General features: G+C 32.7%; 1 protein-coding gene and 1 long non-coding RNA gene across 2 annotated transcripts; one reads left to right on the forward strand and one right to left on the reverse strand.

The window, feature by feature from the left end:
* Window positions 1-263: 263 nt before the first annotated feature.
* HSF4 (heat shock factor 4) lies at window positions 264-2907 on the forward strand. Its single transcript, XM_039027149.2, has 2 exons — window positions 264-1233; window positions 1828-2907. The coding sequence occupies exons 1-2, from the start codon at window positions 1030-1032 to the stop codon at window positions 2512-2514; spliced, it is 891 nt and encodes a 296-aa protein (XP_038883077.1). The 5' UTR covers window positions 264-1029; the 3' UTR covers window positions 2515-2907.
* Window positions 2908-11991: 9084 nt separating this feature from the next.
* On the reverse strand, window positions 11992-15341 carry LOC120074306 (uncharacterized). The gene is made up of 3 exons (XR_005480951.2): window positions 14973-15341; window positions 14787-14873; window positions 11992-14271 (listed from the first exon to the last, which is right to left on the reverse strand). It is a non-coding gene; the product is annotated as an uncharacterized LOC120074306 (long non-coding RNA).
* Between the last annotated feature and the right edge of the window lie 5398 nt (window positions 15342-20739).

Raw genomic sequence — 20739 nt, forward strand, 5'->3', positions numbered from 1 at the left:
GATAATTTATAAGAGTATTAATAATTTGAAAATAAAAAATAAAATTGGATATTCGTAGTAGATTTGAAATTTAAGTTTTTGGCCGGTAAAACTCATGTGAAGAAAGCGGAGGGATGGAGTTAGGTATGAGAGAGAGAGAGAAAGAAAGAAAAAAAAAGAGATGAAACGTTCCTCTCCTTCCCACAGCAAGCCGGCGGTCATACTCTTTTATTTTGTTAATGATGAAAAAAAATATTAAAGGAAAAGGCAACGCGTTCACATTTGAATTAATTTGCAGAAAATGAGGAACTTGCATTACAATAAAATAAGACAACACGCCTCCCTCGTAAAAGAAAAGAAAGGAAAAGGAAAAGAAGAGTAATTAGAAGCTTCGCGGCATATGACCCAGATCCAGTTTCCAAGCTTGGGTTCTTTCGAGAGCGTTGATTATTAAAATGATCAAATAATCAACTGATCCTCCATTGTCAAAAAAGCGGCTCTTTCCATCTCTATTTCTATCTTTCATGTCTATCCCTTTTTTTTTTTTTGGTGTGTGTATTTTCAATGCTTTTGAAATTGGGGGTCGTATTGTATTAGTGGAGGAACAGCGGACGGGTTCTTTCTGTGGCCAGTACGAAACATTATAACTTTTTTATTTTTTTCCTTTTTTAATTCATTCATATTCTAGGATGCGGTTTCTGAAGACTTCTAGAAGCAACTCCACGTCACTGTGCTTTTTATTTTCCTTCTCCCTTCTTCTTTAAAAGGACTCCTCATGAACTGGGAAAAAGAAGAAGTATTATTATTATTATTATTAGCACAACGATCTGGGTTCCTATATTCTTCCCATTTTGTAGTTATGATCCATTCCTTCTCTCTATTCCAATATGGGACTTCTTGACAAGCCCCCCCTTCGCTCTATCTCCGGTTTCTACTGCTGGGATTGGGAATTCCTCACCGCTCTTCTTCTCTTCAGCCCACTCATATTCTGATCCTCTTTCTTCTTTACTGTAATATATTCTCTCTTTCTTTTTTACCTTTCTCATATCCATGGCACAGAGATCGCTCCCGGCCCCGTTTCTCACCAAGACCTATCAGCTGGTGGACGACCCTGCCACCGACGACGTCGTTTCCTGGAATCAATCTGGCTCTACATTCATCGTCTGGAAAACCGCCGATTTCGCCAGAGATTTGCTTCCCAATTACTTCAAACACAACAATTTCTCTAGCTTCGTCCGTCAGCTTAATACTTACGTAAGCCTCCTCTCTTCTAATTTATTATTATGATTATCTTCTTTTCATATATCTGACATTCAATTATAAATCTCTCAAAACAAGTAATAAACTTAGACTTAGTTTGCATATAAGTTTTAATTTTTTTTTCTTATTTTTGAAATATGGTTTGTGTGTTCATCCAGCAATGTTATGCTGGGATGGGGATGGGTTCTACTTCCCTTACCTACCGTTTCTTTTAACAAATAAGATTTCCATTTCACACCGTTTCCTATGTTCCTTCGCGTGTGCCGTGTGAAATCTGGAGTAGTTGAGGGTTATAAAGGTCTTTTTCCTATGTTTTTCTTTAATAATATATTTGGGGTCCCACGAATTTAGACGAGTAATGATGCGTAGAAAAGTCGTCAATTTCGCACCGTCCAGATGCCTCTAGTGACTTCTTCTTCTTCAATTTTCACGCACTTTTTATATTTTTATTTTTATTTTTAAAAGCCTCATGTTGGGTCATTCTTTTTTTCTTTCCCTTCTTTCTGCAACCGATGAAATTACCTCATGGATTCGTCCGTATACGAAATATTTAGAAATTAATCGAATTTGGTTTATGTTTAATTCCAGGGGTTTCGCAAGATCGTACCGGACAAATGGGAATTCGCCAACGACAATTTCCAACGGGGTCACAAGGAGCTCCTCTCCAAAATCCGCCGCCGAAAGGCCGTCATGATATCCCAACCCTTGCAAACTATTCATCCCGCCAAATCTGTCGGCGGTGGCAACTCCTCGCCGTCCAACTCCGGTGAGGACATCGGATCCACTTCGACCTCGTCACCGGATTCGAAGAATCCGGGATCGGTGGAGATGGGAACAATCGCACAATTCGCCGATCTGACTGAGGAGAACGAGAAATTAAAGAAGGATAACGAGATGTTGAACTCGGAGCTTGTACAGACTAAGAAGCAGTGTGATGAGCTCGTAACGTTTCTGACGGACTATTTGAAGGTAGCGCCGGATCAGATCAACCGCATCATGAGACAAGAAGGGAACAACCCGCTCGGTTCTACTCAATATAACGACGGCGCTGATTTGAAAGGCGACGGTAGGATCGACGATGACGAGGACGACGATGAAGAAGACGGCGGCGAAACTCTGAAATTGTTTGGGGTTTGGTTAAAGGGGAAAAAGGAGAAGAAGATGAAAAGGGGTCGAGAGGAGGAAATGGGGTGTAGCAACGCACCACATGCAAAAGCAATGAAGTCGATTGAGATGCACGCGCCGTTGATGACGAGCAGCAATCTCTGCAACTGAGGACTGAGCGCGTGGAAGCCAAATCAGCACCAGAATTGTGAGACGACGCCGTTCCATGGAAGCAAAGTTAAATAATAATAATAATAATAATAAGTAGTAGTAGTTTCTAGAGGGTTCAAAGGGACTCGGTTGGTGGAGGAGCGATCTGTAGCAAATGTTTGTTTGTTTTTTTTTTTTTTTAAATTCAATTATGAGAGAGAAAGAAAGAAGAAGAAGGTAGGAAATGTGTAATAAGAAAGAAAGATAGAATTGGATATTGGGTAATGTAAAAATGGGTAGCTTCTAGAATGTAGAGAAAGGTGTATGTAAGGGTGGATATCAAAAGTAAATGGGTGTCCATTTCTTACACTTTTAAAAATCTTTGCAATGTTTCAAACACATCTATTTTTCATACTTTTTCTTTTTCTTTTTCATTTAATGGCGTGTAAACTTATGCTGTTAACATCGTTAGTTACACTTTGACTTATGGTGTATTGGATAGACACCATATCATCCAATAAGATTTTTGTTTGGTCCAATTCTTCAAAAGAAGAAAAATATATTTGTTTGATCCGTAAATTAGTTCTAAATTAAAATTATTAAGATTTTGTTTGTTAATAATCTTGTTTTTGAAAATTAAGTTCATGGATATTATTGCCATCATCAAATTAACGGTTTAAAAAATAAAGTAAAAATTTGAGAACTAAAAAAAAAAAAAAAATAGTTTTCAAAAATTTATTCAACCAAATGGGTATCAAATAGGTCTGAATTAATTGATAAAATTAGTTGAAAGTGGAGGATTACACTTGTGGAATTACTAAAGTCTTAGTAAGCTGACAAAAGACGGTAGCTAAATGACTATAGGAATATGAGGTATTTTAGAGATAGTATTTAGTAAAAAATATCTTACTTTAGTGAATGAGTATTTGATTGCCCCTCAGTAGCATTTATTTTGACTCACTATATTATCATTGCAAAAATAATGAATTTTAGGTACATTTTTACTTTGCTAAAATACGACTAGGTTTAAAAGTAATTCACTAATAAAATTTGTTTATATTTTCAGAATGATGAGTTCTTTATGACAACTATTGGCTTCTGATAAACTTACCAGGGATAACTATGCTACATTAAAATCAAACTTAAATACAATACTGGTGATAAATGACCTGAGGTTCGTTTTAACAGAGGAATGTCTTCCCACTCCTAGCTCAAATGTAAACCGAAATGTTTGGGATGCATGCGACAGATGGATAAGGGCTAACGAGAAAGCCCATGCCTATGTTCTTACCAGCATATCTGATGTATTGGCTAAGAAACATGAAATCCAGTGAAAACTCTCTACACCTACCTACCTTAGTTGTTTTGAACATCATTCCAATTTTAAAGGTATTTTCTGAAACTCCATATAAGATGTGGAGAACTCATAAAAACTATTTATGATATATAAAAAATGTACATAATTCAGAAATCTAGAGAAAAGATCGACACATATGTCAGTGTCGAACCCTTAAGTGTTGAAATATTGTTCAAAAGACATGCCTATTTGTAGGCAATCCAAAAGTAGTATACTTTTCATATAAAAGAAAATCAAGTGTTTGTGTTGACAAATACTAAATTTTTCCTAGAAAAGTGTTGGGTTTTATGTCCTAAAAATCGTGGTTTGTAAACATTAAACTTATTCCAAAATTTAATAAGTTGTTATTGAATATATGAATTGCTTATTTCGTTTTAGAAATAAATCCAATGAACTAAAAGATCCATGACTATTACATGAATACTTGAACTTTATGTGGATACATAAAAATAGACCAGATTCAAGTAAATAATCAAAATGATCTATAGTATATGAATAAAATTAGGTGTATTATTCTAGTAACACTATTAGATGCGACCTACTCTGTAGTTGTTACAAAGAGTTGTAAAGTGTTACAGACGAAGTGATTCTAATTCGTACATATCATGACATGTGGAATGGGGGCATCCTGTGCAATGAGTTTGCATTGAAGGAACTCGATTTACAGAAAACCTTTGAGCGAAAGCGGATTGTCCAAATTCCATTTCCATTTAACACACACATCTACAGTAAAATAAACAGATTATGCATAAAATATAAACTACAACATGCTTTTGAATAATAAACAAGAGTTTAGAGATTATACCTTTCAAGAACTCTTCTTTAAGTAAATCCCTTGAACTAACTCGTTCACGAACGCCTCGAACAAGCACAAACTCTCCTCGAACAGTAACAATACAACTCGAACCAAAAGGGGATAATACCACTTAGTGACCTTGGTATTCTCGATGTAAGAATCCATGAGTAGTGGGCTCTGGCGAATTTTGGTTAGAGTTTGGAGTTGGAGGAGGAAAATGATCGTTTAGAAGACAAACTCTATCACATAGATAAGTCTGTTGATCGTGTAGTAAAAATGAATCTATTGCATAGGCTCTCAAAATCGTATAGTATCTCACAAATCGTATAACTTAGTACCCCCTTGGAATAATAAAATCATATTTCATATATCCCATTTTGCCACAAAAATTAATTAACTTCCCACTAAGGGTGGTTAGAGAGAAAAAGAAAATTAATTATCAAATAATTAATAATATAAATAAATATGTTAACAATTTATCATATTATATTTATAACTTATAGTTTTAATATCGCACCATATAAAATATATAAGTCATAGTTCTTTTTCTCTATTTTATGACATTTAATATAAATCATATTTATATTAAATTTATCAACTATGAATCTTATTCATAGAAAATATATTTGAATCATATTCAAATATTTATTCCTCAAATTTAACAATAATGTATCAGATACATTATATCAATTATATCATATATAATTAAATTCCCTCTTATTAAATTGAACATTTCAAATTAACTTAAAAACTGATTCTCAACTTAAATCTTTTAGGCTACCAAGGGACCTTATAAACCTGTAGCTTGAAGCTCTAATGGTACGTGAATAACTGATTAAAATCTTTAATCACATTATCCACCCTCCGTTAACTACCGGGCAGTCCACTAAAGACCGGCAGTTGCACTTTTCGTACTGCAGATATATTTCTGTGTCTATTAGATATAAACAATCAACAATACGATGACCTTTCATAAATTGCTCGTAAGTACAATTGAGCCTTAATGAACAATAGATCATAGTCCCACTATAACTAAATCCCTCTCTGACCAAGAAAGGGTGTGACGTCACATTGTTTAGAATCTGGAATCAGCCCTTAAGGGAGCAATTTATCTACTTACCCCTCGTTCAGGGAAGGAACGAATTCTATCTTGTGTAGCTGAGCTCCCAACTCCCGAATAAGACAAATTCCCAAAATGGTAGGCTTGTTGAGTTGGCAATTTTGCCACTCTCACCCATGCAAATCAAATAATCGCTCTCATTGGCAAGAGTTCACAACTCACTCAGGATTAAGGTCATGTTACCTATGGTCATCTTAGTAAAATGAAATTCTCTATTATAAATGACATTATATAACAAGACTAAACATTTCGTGGTCTGGTCTTATATAAACTCCTCTGTATAGAATATCCCCGCTAGCATGTCTGATACATGAATGGTCATAATGATCAGGATCAGATCATTTGTAACACTTTATAACATTTGTAACGCCTACAAAGCAGACCATACTCATAGTGTCACAAGAATAAGGTACCCAGCCTTATCCATATACTACAGATCATTTAAGTTATCACTTAAACATGATTCACGTGTATGTCTCTACATACATGTTTAAGTTACAACAATAACCTTGGATGTTAGTTTATTGGTTTGTGGTTAATACAACTAAAATATCATATATTTCAAAGACAAGATGAATAAAATATCATATATTACTAATCACAGAAATGTTTGATCATACAAAGTTTACAAACTATAGAACCCTACGAGATTTAGGGCATCAACCCAACAAACTCCACTTGCCCTAAAGCTAGTGAGGTGTACAAGATAATCAAATTACAAGTACACAAAACAATAAACTATGGCACAACACGCCCAACATAATATCTCCCACTTGCTCTAGTTTAGTTTTGGTCTGTCCGGTAGACCCATATTTTGCAGGTGACCCTTAAACACTATAGCCGTGAGGACCTTCATAAATGAATCAGCAACATTGTGCTTCCGAAGCTATCTTCGTGACAATCACGTCCCCTCAATGCATAATCTCTCGGATGAGATGGTATTTTCGCTCAATGTGCTTGTCGCGTTAATGACTCCTAGGCTCATGGGAATTTGCCATAGCACTACTATTATCACAATAAAGTGTCATGAGCTTTGACATGTCTGGAACAACTTCCAGATCAGTCGAGAATTTCCTAAACTAAACGACCTCCTTAGTAGCTTTACAAGCCTCTACATACTCGGCCTCCATGGTGGAGTCCGCGATGCACCCCTGCTTGGTCCTTCGTCATACTACAACTACTCCATTAAGTGTGAATACTGATCCTGAAGTGAAATTCTGAGAATCCCTATCAGTCTAAAAATCAAAGTTCGTGTATCCTATAAGGATCAAATCCTTATAACCATACACAAGCATGTAATCCCTCGTTATCCGTAGGTACTTGAGGATGTTCTTGATGGCTGTCCAATGATCATATCCTGGATTAGACTGATATCTACTAACTATCCCCACTTCATAGTAGATGTCAAGTCTAGTACATAGCATCGCATACATCAAACTGCTAATGGCAAATGCATACGGGACCCGTCTTATTTCCTCAACCTCTTGAGGTGTCTTAGGACACTGTTCCTTAGACAAAGTAGCTCTGTGCCTAAAAGGAAATATGCCCCTCTTGAAGTTCTACATCGAATATTTGATCAACATCTTGTCAATATACAATGTCTGAGACAGTGCTAGTATTTTGTTCTTATGATCCCGAAAGATCTGAATACAATAACTGAGTCTCTTCCAAATCTTTCATTTGGAATTGGGTTGCTAAGCAATTCTTAACTGAGTAGAATATCATCTACATATAATACCAGACTATGATGAGAGCTAAGGGACTGGAACCAGAAGTAGATGTTATTACCGCTAAGAAGAGAGGAACATCCTCCAAAAAGCCTGATATTGCTTTTTTTTTCATAGAATAAAAGTATTCTAGTTAAGAAGAACAAGGGGAAAGGAAAGAAGAAATCTGCTGGCAGAAAAGGCAAGGCAAACGCTGCAGATAAAGGAAAATGTTTTGACTGCAACGAAAAAATGAACTGGAAGAGAAATCGCCTCAATATATTGCAGAGAAAATAGCTGAGAAAGAAAAACAGGGAAACTAGTTCCTGAGGATTACTTGATGTACTCAAGATTGACCAGTGGGAGATGTTTTTTTGTAATGTTTTCTTTTTTAAAGAATATATGTATATAAACTTTTTTTTTTAATAAATGATAAGTTTAAATTAGTAAAAGTTATGTTTGTTCTATTGCAAAGCAACTTCTGTTAGAACCAACCTAGTTAAAAGTTATTTGTAAATATTTAGATATTTAAAACGGCTAGAAATCAATAAAGATAAGTAGTTATTTAACCTAAGTGATAAGTTTAGAACACTTGGAAAGTTCAAAGTGTACAAAAATTTTTAGGTAAAATAAAACAAAAAAAAAATTTCGATTAGATCAAAGTATAGAAAGTTTTGAGATTTCTAGGACTATATGATAGAACATGAAATCTAGTGAAAACTTTCTACATTTAGTTGTCTTAATTGTTTTTTAACATCATTTCAATTTTAACTAATTTATGAAAATCCATATGAGATATGGAGAACTCATAAAAACTGTTTATGATATGTAAAACTTGTTTACATAGTTCAAAAATCTAAAAATATCGATATAAGTGTTAATATCGAACCCTTAAGTGTTGGAATATTGTTTGAGATTATCATGTATTATATGTTTCCATAAAAGCTTGCACATATCAATAAAGAGTAATTGATTAAAACCTGATACTGTAAACAAAAGTTATTTAGATAGGTCAGATATTTAACTCAAAGAGTTGAGAGTGCCTTGATGTAGTGGGAGGAATGTATGACTTCCTAGCCATTATTGAGAAACAAGAGTTGTTAAAATAAGATGCATTCCCCATACGGTTTAATAAGAAGTCTATTGTATACAAACGTAAGTACAGTGACTCTCTCACCTAAAGTGTTTGAAGATCCCTTAGTGAGACTAGCACTACGAGGTATATAACCAAGGGCAAGAGGGAGAAAACCGGGTATGTGATGCCCTAGTTTATTGTATTTCTCTATAAAACTCAAAAACTCGGTATTATATGTTCATATATATGTTACTGCAGTCCAAGTGTGAGTTTGTTGGGTTTTATATCCTAAAACTCGTAGTTTGTAAATATTAAACTTATTTTGAAAATTCAATAAGTTGTTATTGAATATATGAATTGCTTATTTCGTTTTAAAAATAAATCCAATAAATTAAAAGATTCATGACTATTACATGAATACTTGAACTTTATATGGAGACATAAAACTAGATGAGGTTCAAATAATAGTCAAAATTATCAATAGTATATAAATAAGGTTGGGTGCCTTATTCTAGTAACACTATTGGATGCGATCCACTCTGTAGTTGTTACAAGAAGTTGTAAAGCGCTACAGACGAAGTGATCCTAATTTGTACATGTCATGACATGAGGAATGAGAGTGTCCTATGCAATGAGTTTGCACAAGATCGAAGCATGAAATAAGTCACTTTTACTTTATAATGTTGTTTACTGTTTAAACTGACTATTTCAAAGCGATGACCTAGGTAACTTAACCTTAATCCTGAGCTAACTATGAACTCCTGTTTATTTAGGATTATCCTTAGATTTGCATAGGTGAAGGTAGGCTCGACAATGTCGACTCAATAAGCCTCCTATTTCAGAGGTAAGACCGGATAGATAGCTGGGGACATAGGTTGCAAAATTGAATTCACTCTTACCCGCTTTCAGGGATAATAGAGAGGTTGTTTCCTTCAATTCTGACTCCGGATCTTGAACAAGAGACCCCATCCTCTCATTGGCTCGAGAAAGACTCAATTTGATGATCGGATCACAAACCAATTATTCATTAGAAGATTAGTGGGACTTAAGGAATAAAAGGTAATCTTAGGAGTAAAACAACTTTTTGACCCAACCATTATTATGAATAACCTGTAAAGGGTTAACTTACTAATCATGGTTATATCGAGTGGACACTACAATGAGAAGAGGGCAACTACAGGTTTTAGTGGAGTGACCCAGTAGTTAATGAATGAGGGTTAATTCAGTGTAAATAGTTTAGCCAATTAATCTCAAATCGTTGGAACCCATGATTTATAGATCCATTAGGTCCCCTACTAGCTCATAAACGGATTAGTCTTAAAGTAGCATGATAAATTGATTTGAAACTTTCAAATTAGAATTAAAGAAATCAGTAATTATATGTGATATAATTACACGTTTAATTATGAAATTAAACAAAATTGGAGAATCGATTAATATTTAAATATGATCTAAATATTAAATTCATAAATAGGGATTCATGATAGTAAAATTTGTGATTAATTAATTTGATATTTGATATTAAATTAATTAGAATTAATTAAATTATTTAATTAATTATTAATTATTAATTTTATTAAAAAATTAATTTTTGTAAAATTAATAAAAACTCAATTTTAATTAAAGAATTAAAATTGAAAAGTTAATTTTAGTTTTAATTTTGGAAAAGTTTCAAAATTAAAATAAAAATTGGAAAATGGGAAAAATTGGAAAAGTGAGAATTTCCCACTTCTTCAACCTAGCAGCTCATTCATGGTTCCACCATTTTTACCGCTCAAATTCTCAAGCATGAGCTAGAATTGATGCCGGATGTTGATTTGCATGAAAGTCATGCAAATTGAACAATGAGATCTAATTGGAAATTAGGAAGCAATCAGTTACATTTTTGCTGAAAAAAGTGGTTGAAGAAGTGTTCTTGACACTATTGAAAAACCAGTTTTTCACCTCCAATTTCCCTAATTCAAGCTTGTTTTGAATCTCACAATTCAATCTAAGACTCCAAGAGAATAGTAGGGAAGACCTTGTGGTGGTTCACAATCAAAGGAAAAGGAGATTGTGGCTAGAAATCATGATTCAAAGGTATCTTCAAAGGTTAGTGTTTAAACTCTGTTTTTAGTTTATGAGTATGTTGAATTTTAAGCCAAAATTAATAAATTAAAATGCTTAATAATCTTGTTTTCTTCCACTGCTTGCTTTCTTAATCTAACAATTGGTATCAAAGCATCATTTAAGCATTTAATTCGATTTAATTTTGGTTTAGTGGGTGTTTTTTTATAAGTTGTATGAAAATGATGAACTGATATGGGTTTTTCTGATTATTGGCATTGTTTTCTCTTTAATTATGTTATATTTATTGTAATTAGCTCTTGTTTGTTGGGCCAACTCGTAACTGCCTCAATTTTTGCGGGATCAACAGATACACCTTCTTTTGACACCACATTCCCTAGAAAGGCCACCTGCCTCAACCAAAATTGACATTTGGAAAACTTAGTGATAACTTATGTGCCCACAAAGTCTCGAAAACCTTTCGTAAATGCTCCTCATGCTCTGTCTCTGTCTTGGAATAAACCAAAATATCATCAATGAAAACTATCACAAAGGTGTCAAGGAATTCCTTGAACACCCTATTCATCACATCCATAAATACTGCAAGAGCATTCGTCAAACCAAACGACATCATGATGAACTCATAATGCCCATACCTCGAACGAAAAACTGTCTTAGGAATATCACTATCCTTAATCCAACTGATAATAACCTGACCAAAAGTCAATCTTAGAAAACATTGTAACTCTCTGCAACTGGTTAAACAAGTTGTCAATCCTAGGGAGTGGATACTTATTCTTGATAGTCACCTTATTCAACTCCCTACAGTCAATGCAAAAACATAAAGATCTATTTTTATTTTTCACAAAAAGTACTGGTGCACCCCACAGTGACACTCTCGGACGAATGAAACCCTTATCCAGCAACTGAACCGTAAGCTCCTTCAATTCTGCTGGAGCTTTTGAGATAGGAGTTATGCCTGGCTTCAACTCGATAGCAAAATCTATCTTCTGTTGTGGTGGCAACCTTGGGAGTTCCTCTAGAAAACATATGGGTAGTCTTTTATTACTGGCTCTGAAGTCAAGGAGACCTCAGGCTCTCTAGTGTCAACAACACTGGCTAAGATACTTAAGGTACGTTGGTTAAGCAACCTTTTGCTTTCATAGCTAAAATTACTTTAGGTAAAACCACGATCCTAGCCCCTTTAAACTTAAAGCTGGCATGATTAGCAGTTAGCCATTCTATGCCCAAAATTACATCAAAATCACGCATGTCCAAGAGTACTAAAGTCACATTTAGTGCACGACTCGTGACTTCAATCTGACATGCTTTTATCTTTTCTTTTGCTAACATAATTTCTCCAGACGGAATGGTACCGATAACACATAGCGCAAAGGCTTTAATTCTAACATGGCATGTTTAACAAATATTGATGATATGAATAAATAGGATGATCCAGAATCAAACAATACCAACGCATAGTGTCCCAAGATTGAGAGTGTACATGTCACAAGAGTGCTTGACTTCTCAGACTCTTGCCAGATGGTTGAGTAAACATGACCTTGTTGCTGAGGTCTACTCAAATTCCTCTATTCATGACCTCTAGACTTGGTTCTCATAACTTGATGTGTTCCTATTAGGGCATTTATCAATTGAGTACCCTCCCTATTTTCAATGAAAACAGACCCTAGAGCTAGCCAAACATCATCCCCAGTGACGTCTTCCACAAAAGTTACACACTGGCAGACTTCTTTTGACTTTACTCGACTCGATGGCCTGTTGATTAAACTGTCAAAGTGATCTGAATGAGCTTTGACCTTTTTAATGGGGATGAAGCTCAAAATCCTTTTGTTCTGCCTTCCTCTTCTGATTCGAGGAAAATCCCATGCCAAATGCTCGTGAGTGCTCGTCCCCCGACTGTGAGTCCATATCAGCCGCCAAGCAAGTGCTTCAATGTGAGTGGTCAATTTGAAGGCTCGCACAATACCTCTTATACTGTCCTTCAGACCCTGAACAAACCTCTCCGCTCTCTTAGCCTCCGTAGCAACTAATTCTGGAGCAAAACAGAACAGGATGTCAAACTCCAAGAACTTCTACTTAATGTACCTCAAGTTGGTTGAGAAGTACTTTGCATAGAAATGCTCCTTGAATTGCTCCTATGTCAAGGGTTCACACATCTAACATTCTTTCTGCCGACTACCACCAAATTTGTGTTTTATCCGTGAGTATGAAGACAACACACTACACTTTCTGATCTTTTGGGCATTTCATATAATGAAAAATCGTTTCCATAGTTGACATCCATAACTCTATATTGGTAGGACCCGTTGAAGGTGTTGGGGTTGTACTTCCTAAAATCTCGCAAAGTGTTGGGGTTCGACATACTCTGGTTTTGAATTACGTTTTGAGTCTAAACTTATGGCATCTGAAACTGCGGCAGTGGTAGCTGTTGGTACTAGGCAAACTGGGTCATTTGCTCATCCAACATGTCCTTCACCTTACTCAGCACCATTATTGTGACTGCTTCCCTAATAACTGCGGACCAATCAGTGAACTCTATTGGGGCGACTGGGGGTGCCTATGTCTGCAAAGGGTAGCTGTGTGTTAGGCTCGACTCCGTGTCTAGGTTCTCTGTCACCTTGACTCTAAGGAGTCTCTAGGCGGCAAGGGATCCTCTAGTACTGAAGGATCTAGAACTTGTGAATCTTGAATTTGGGGATCCTCACCATGTGGGTCTTGATCTTGAACTTGATTTTGATCCTGAACCGTTGGATTCTACCCTTTAGGAACGCGTCCTCTTCTGGTAATCCTATTGCTGCCTCTTCCTTTAACACGTACCATTTCCTAGCAATTTTCGCAATCAACCTTTAGCAACTTTCCTTACCAGTAAAACATGTCAAATACGATCGTAAGTACTACATAATCTGGTGCATAAAATCCTAAATACTTTCCTAAGGGACGTACTTGGCGATGACAAAGAATCCATTAAGGGCCATAGGAACAACCTTGACTTATTGATACTAACTGTAACGGCCCGACTGTCAAAGAAATCTAATAGAGTCGTTACCTCATGCATGCATAAATGTTTACATTGAAAAACAAAATTGAACTGTTTAAAGAAAATAAAATAATAAATAAATAAATAAATCTATCCAAATTCTCAACTCAAGATTCCAGTCCATTTGAATCGGGGTACCCCTTAAAGCATAAGTTTAAAAAAATAAATAAATAAAAGAAAATATTAACTGAAAAAGAAAATACTAACACCTAGTCTCGGTCAAGAAAAGTTCATGAAAAGAAACTACAAAATATGAGAACACATATGAGCTCATAAGCAGAAGCATTTTCTAGTTCCATTGGTACTATCACGGATTCCTCTTGTCAGTCGCCTGAATATCCTTGTCCCTACTTGAAAACATGTAGACATAAAGTTGTTCCTAAATGGCTAACTAAGGGGATAACCTTACTCGCATTAGCTCGCATGTCTAGTGGCCTAATGGTACACTGTCAATCATCAAGAAAGAAACATGATCGTGTACCTGTCAGTTCATACATGTCTAGCGGCCTGAAGTCACACAGTCAAACATGAAAAAGTAACATAAACATGAACCTGTCGAGCATGCATGTCTAGCGGCCCGAAGGCTTCCTGTCAAACATGAAACTGGACTCATCGATCCCCTGTAAATAGACATGCACCGAGATGAGACGGCATATCGCCCTTACTGGTCTAATCATGCATCATATACATACATTTCATGAATAGTTCCACAACTCATATCATAACATAACATACAGATTCAGACCGGCTCAAACTCCTAAAAAATATTCATACAATAAGAAGGTATCAAAACTTCCAAATATAACTTCTAGATTCCCTTAAGTAATTCGATAAATCTAACTTAGGACGCCTAGTACGAAGACACCCATAATAGTGTCACTTACCTCAAATTAAGTCAAGAAAAGTTATCTCGGCAACCAACTCCAAATTTACTTAAACTAAAAACCAACGAAAAAACCGAACAATCTTTAATCCGGCTAGAAAGCATTCTACTGATCTCCAAACTTCAAATCTAACCTAAAAGATTGAATTTGAAAACAATCAATAAACCACAACCTCAATGGTATCACATTCTATATTAATAATCAAACGGTAGGGCAACTAAAAATTATCAATAAAAAAGCCTAAAACTTACTGAAATCTTGTCGAAACTGGTTCCAGACCAAGTGGACAACACCTCAACTCCTCTCAAAACGAGGACAACTCCTCTCAAAACTTGCATCTAAAACCAAAATAATGTGGACAAAACCGGCTTCAACATGAACTTAAATGGGTATTCAACATTCATTCAAGAAAAAACAACAAAACCCAAAAATCTTACCAAAAACTCAAGCTTCCGACAAAGTCACGGTTGGAGAACTTGACTGCGGAGACCGACAGAGCGGTGAGCGACGAAAAACGGTGAGGGCGGCGGTCCCTGCAGCGGCGAATGACGAGACTGGTGAGGCTACGCTGCAAATGACTTCAGATCCGCGAACGGCGGTACGATGGTCAGACGGACGATCCCCGGCGAGAATGGCAGCGACCGATAACGTTCGATTTTGAGGGGAGTTGGCGCGACTGACCGTCTGCACAGGGAGGTCCTCGGACGGCCTTCACGAAGAAGATGAACAGCACCCTTCCCTTTCTTTCTGTTTTTTAAATAACATCACGCTTACCGAGGGTTTATCACTTATTTAATAATAACCATTCCTTTTTCCCTCTTTGTTTTTTCAAACTCTAGGCACACCTATTAATAAATAAAATCCCAAATCCTTTCCCTAAGTAAGTTCCAATTTCAATTTAAACTCTCTTTCCAAAATTTCAAAATCAAAAGTATCAATTAAAACTAAATAATTAAATTATCCTTCAAATCAAGGGGAGATAATTAAATAATTTTTTTTACAACCGAATAAACTCAAATTTCACAATTATCTTAAATCGATATCGAATTTCTAAAATTAAAAGAAATTGAACTTCAATATTTCGAGACAATTACCTTAAATGTCTTAGAGATTCGGGATATTACATTTTTTATCTTGAAAATTATTGATAATTAACATCTTTATTTCAGATAGAAATTTGCTATTTCTTGAAAAAAAAGAAAAAGAAAAAGAAAAAGAAGTTTGCTATATTTTTCGGGACTTGTTTTTTTTCCAAACAAAAAGAATAATAATAAAATAAACGGTTATCCTACTCGATTTTCAAAATAAATTACTCAATAGGTCAAAACAATTAACATATAATATATAATATTCAGTTCATTAAATTAATTTGTTACACAATAAATAAACAACTTTAGTACTTAAATTTTTTTATATGCAGATACATTAGATCTAAAATTAAATGAATTATCGAGCACTCTAAAATTCTATGACAGAAGTTTATAAATCTTACTAAATAGTAAGTACATAATTTTACCCGAAGTACATATGCGGGTAAAATATATTAGACGTTAAGTTTATTAGTTATTTTCAAATTTCTTAAAAAATGATTTGCTACGGTGAAAAAAATATTAGATCAAATTTATTAGAAATTCCTATCTTGGAGATGTCGAGGGAACACTCTCCCATAACAATATTCTATTTAAAATAAGTTTAAAAGCTTTAGATTATAAATTCTAAAGCAACTATTTATAATCTGACAAGAAAATGAGATAGGTAACTAATGAATTTTAAAATATTAGTTATAATTAATCTAAATTAAGGACTAAAGTAAATCTTAACTAAAATAATACTAATTTTCATAGTTTTGCGCAACCACTTAATTATTGTATTTTTTGTAGGGCTATAAATAGTTCCTTTTGTATTGTAATCGGAAGTTTTTGATTGTTAATTTTAATTTTTATCTATAGTGTTTTTAGAGGATGCTCTCTCATTTTAGGGATAGATTTTTCGGATATGAATTTGGCTTTATACCTTTTTCTTAGCATCACAATTGATTTTTTTTTTTTTTTTGTCAAATTTCAAAATAAAAACAAGTTTTTAGAAAATTAGTTTTCAAAACTGGACATCAAAATATGGTAAAAAAGTTGAGAACAGAGAAAACAAACATATGAGTGGAAATAATATCATAAGCTTATATTTGAATTAAACTAAAAACTAAATGTCAAATTGTTAGACATGTTGCATTTTTGTAAATGGTCATGGACTAAGCCTTGTTGGGCTTAGCCTTACCCTTAGACTGACCTAACAAACTTACGGTTGATTTAAGCCCAAACGATTTGAATTCAATCCAAATAATTGATGGGCTGTGTAGTCCGTTTAAAGTTCCAACAGCCTAGGTTTAAGATTTTATAAAGGTTGACAAGAGAAATAGCAAATTTTAAAGTTTCATTTAGAAAAATAGCAAAAATATTTCAAAATTATAGAAATAGCAAAACGAATTTATATAAATTACAAAATACTAATTTAAATGACAAAACTACCATAAAACAACAAAATTAAAATTACAAATGAAAATGCAAAGATACATTGCTTCAAAAACAACACGAATACCACAAATACATTCTACCTAGACGTTCTAGAATCACAAATACGTAGTATCTAAACAGAATCACAAATACATAGTATCTAAACATTCTTGAAGCAAAATTAAAAATCACCCAATATGGTCCTTTATGTAATGGAAGATGACGAGCATATGACTTATAGATGTATACAAAAATGGACTTCTTCCAAGGTGAGAAAGAGCAAAGTTGATTTCACCAATAAAGTTGTTGTTGGCAAGTGAATATGTGAAAGAATTGCAACTTCATAACGATGTGACCATTGGAAGTATGATTGCGTTTGACACCAAACTAGTTGTAGAGAGTATCATCATCTTCATTTCATGTGACCATTTTGCTCATCATCTTCATTTCATGTGACCATTTTGCTCATTTGATCTTGAAAGCCAACAATTCCAGAATATCATTATTGAAAATGATGCTTAAAGTAAAGCAAAAAAACATGTGTGTAAGCGAAAAAAGATCGGCAACCTGGTGAGGGTGGTCTAAACCAATGATCGAAGACATGAGATTACAAAGGAGAAAATGAGATTTTGGAGCGGCTAAGTGGAAGATGAAAGAATATGAGATTTAGGGTTTTTTGTTATCTTCTTTTAATAAATAATAATAATAATGATGATAATAATAATAATAATAATATGAATATGAATACTACTACTACTAATATTATTAATATTAATATTAATAATAATAAAAAAAACTTATATATATCACACTCACATGTTTCAAACATTTAAAATTTAATTCCCATTTATATGTTACTTTTTATGTTCAACAAGCCATTTTTACATGTTTGTATATGAAAAATTGAAAACATCGAAAATATAAAGAAAAAACATCAAATTAATTTGATATCAATATGTATAAAATAATAAAAAAAATATCTAAATACAATTGAATTTGTTACAAACATATAAAAAATCAAAAGTTAATTGGATAAAATAAAATTTGATAATAAAAAATAAATTCAAATATAAATTGGAGACGAAAAATAGTAAGTTTTTGTTTATTCTAATTAAAAAAATCATTAAGTAGTTAAATAAAATTTAATTTGATAATAAAATATAAATTCAAATATAATTCAGGATGAAAATTCAGGAAGGTAGTTCGTTTATTTACAATTACACTGTAGTCATAATTCCATTTTCATAAGCTTCAACAATTACACAGTATTTTTAACCTTATCAACCATAGAAACCTATGAAAAAGCCTAACTCGTTGTAGAGACATAGCAAAAAAAGCAAAATTGCAAAAGTGAATACTTATTTGTTTGTCAAAAAGATAAATTAATGATATAATAAGATGATAAGATGATAATGAATAAAAGGTAATTAAAAAAATACAAAAAATGATCAAATTTAAATGAAATATATAGTTGATTAGATGATAATATGTATAAAATATTATGTAAAATCCCAATTAAAATACAAAAAAATTAATCCAAATTTAGAATAATATAAAATCTAAAGATGTATTATAAATTAAAATCCAAATGGTGATAAACCAATTAAATATTGATTAATTCATAATATTTTTGAAGAGTGGTTAAATCAAATAAAAACAAATAGCTAATTTGAATGGAGAAAAATGAAGAAAAAATTCGTGAAATAGTTATAAAATCTAATTTTTATATTAAAAATAAATTTCAATTTCAAACGAGGAAAAATGAGGAAGAGATTGGTTTATTTTAAATCAAATCCTAATAGTAAAGTTATAGCAAAAACAGTAGCTTTTAAAGAATTACAAGAAAACCTAAATTGATGAAACATTTGTATAAGTAACAAAAGTTATGGCAATGTAGGGAGCAACAATTCTTGTGTAATCAACACATGACCATTTTTCTAAGAAATGATATTTCTTTTCCCAAAACATTAAAATAATATCAAAAATAGCATATACAACTAATTTATTAAAAATGTGAGAAATATATAGCTAATTCATTAAAAATGTATGTATACAATTATGAAAAACAATATAGAGATTTGAATAAAATATGTGGATAAAATAAGTTTTAATAATATATGGATATTTCAAATATAAATTTGGTAGAAAAATTTGTATATTTTATTAAAGTGAGATAAATTCAAAAAGTGGTTAAATATAATCTAAAATAATAATAAAATATATAGATTATGTTAAGCAAAATTGTCTTTGACAAATATCAACAATCACCCTGTATATATATACCTCGACCTTGTTTTCTATTTTGGAATTACGTAGTATTTGTAGTCTCATTAACAACAACATCTACGAACAAGGCAAGGGCAAATCAAGAATTTAGAAATTTGTGGTCATGTGCATGTCACATGAGTTGCCATAATTCTTATTCCGGGGCGATTTTGCCATTTTTCAGAATGAAACCTCAAATTCCGCCATACACACCATTTCCCCTTTTATATAAATGTCCAGAAATTAAGGATGCCTCATAATAAGAAGTTTGTGAATAAGATTGATGAGAAGGTTGTGCCACGAGAATGTTATCAGGATTTTATGGGAATAAGTTATTTTTGCATTTAATTTGTAAAATTAATCATGAAAATGTTGTAAAATTTTAATAGATTAATTGCTAAATAATAAATTCAATTCAATGTTTTGAGAAAAAAATTAATTGTTGAAATAAATTCAATTCAATGTTTTGAGAAAAAATTAATTATTCAACAATCAAATAATAATATTAATTAAGTTATTAATTACAAATATTTGTAAAATGAAAAATTTATAATTAAAATTATTTGATTACATAATTTGATGGAATTAATTTGATGAATTTATATATTTATGACAACTAATGAATTCTAATTAATTAATGATAAATTAATTATAATTACTAAAAAAATCATATTATATTAATCATAATGATCATTAACTAATAAAAATATAATTAATTAATTAATAGATAGTTTTATTACATCGGCTCTTTACAGTTTATTGAAAAATAAGTATGGGTATATGTGTATATATAAACTAATTTATTAAAATAAAATAAAAATTAAGGATATATTAAATTATTTAATATATATATATATATATATATAATATATATATATATATATATATATATATATTATGGTTACGAAATCGACAATTAAAGAATACAAAAAGAAACGTAGAGATAGAGAAGATTGACACACACACATACGTGGTTCACTAACGGTGTGTTAGCTACGTCCACGGATAGAGGGAGAACAGAATGTTTTCAGAGAATTATATCAAACGGCACCTCTAGAGTTAGAGAGTTTATAAAGCGCACTACTCTAAATCCTAGGGTCATAATCGTAAATAACTATAAATAAATAAATATGCTAAATACGAATTCTGAATAGGTTGGCTGACCGGGCAGCGAGACTCCATATTTGAAGCGCCAACAAACAAAATCAAGGCATTCCAATATATATATATATATATATATATATTAAATAGAAGTAGTTAAATTCATATATTATAATTATAATTTTAGTTTAATTTTAGAAAATATAAATTTATTTTTCTCATAATAAATAATTTAAATGAGCTAATTTTAATAATATATAAAATAAAATAATAAAAAAATATATTATAAGAGGAGAAAGAGTGGGAAGGAAGAAAACTCACTTTTTATTTG

The sequence above is a fragment of the Benincasa hispida genome, chromosome 3 (genome assembly GCF_027475165.1).
Source record: "Benincasa hispida cultivar pf3 chromosome 3, pf3_genome.v1.1, whole genome shotgun sequence".
Classification (NCBI taxonomy): domain Eukaryota; kingdom Viridiplantae; phylum Streptophyta; class Magnoliopsida; order Cucurbitales; family Cucurbitaceae; genus Benincasa; species Benincasa hispida.

What these genes read in the sequence shown, in the direction of transcription:
- HSF4 (XM_039027149.2), top strand. Translation starts at nt 1,030, where the DNA reads ATGGCACAGAGATCGCTCCCGGCCCCGTTTCTCACCAAGACCTATCAG. An exon ending in TCCGTCAGCTTAATACTTAC is followed by an intron (nt 1,234 to 1,827) that starts GTAAGCCTCCTC and finishes GTTTAATTCCAG; the next exon opens with GGGTTTCGCAAGATCGTACC.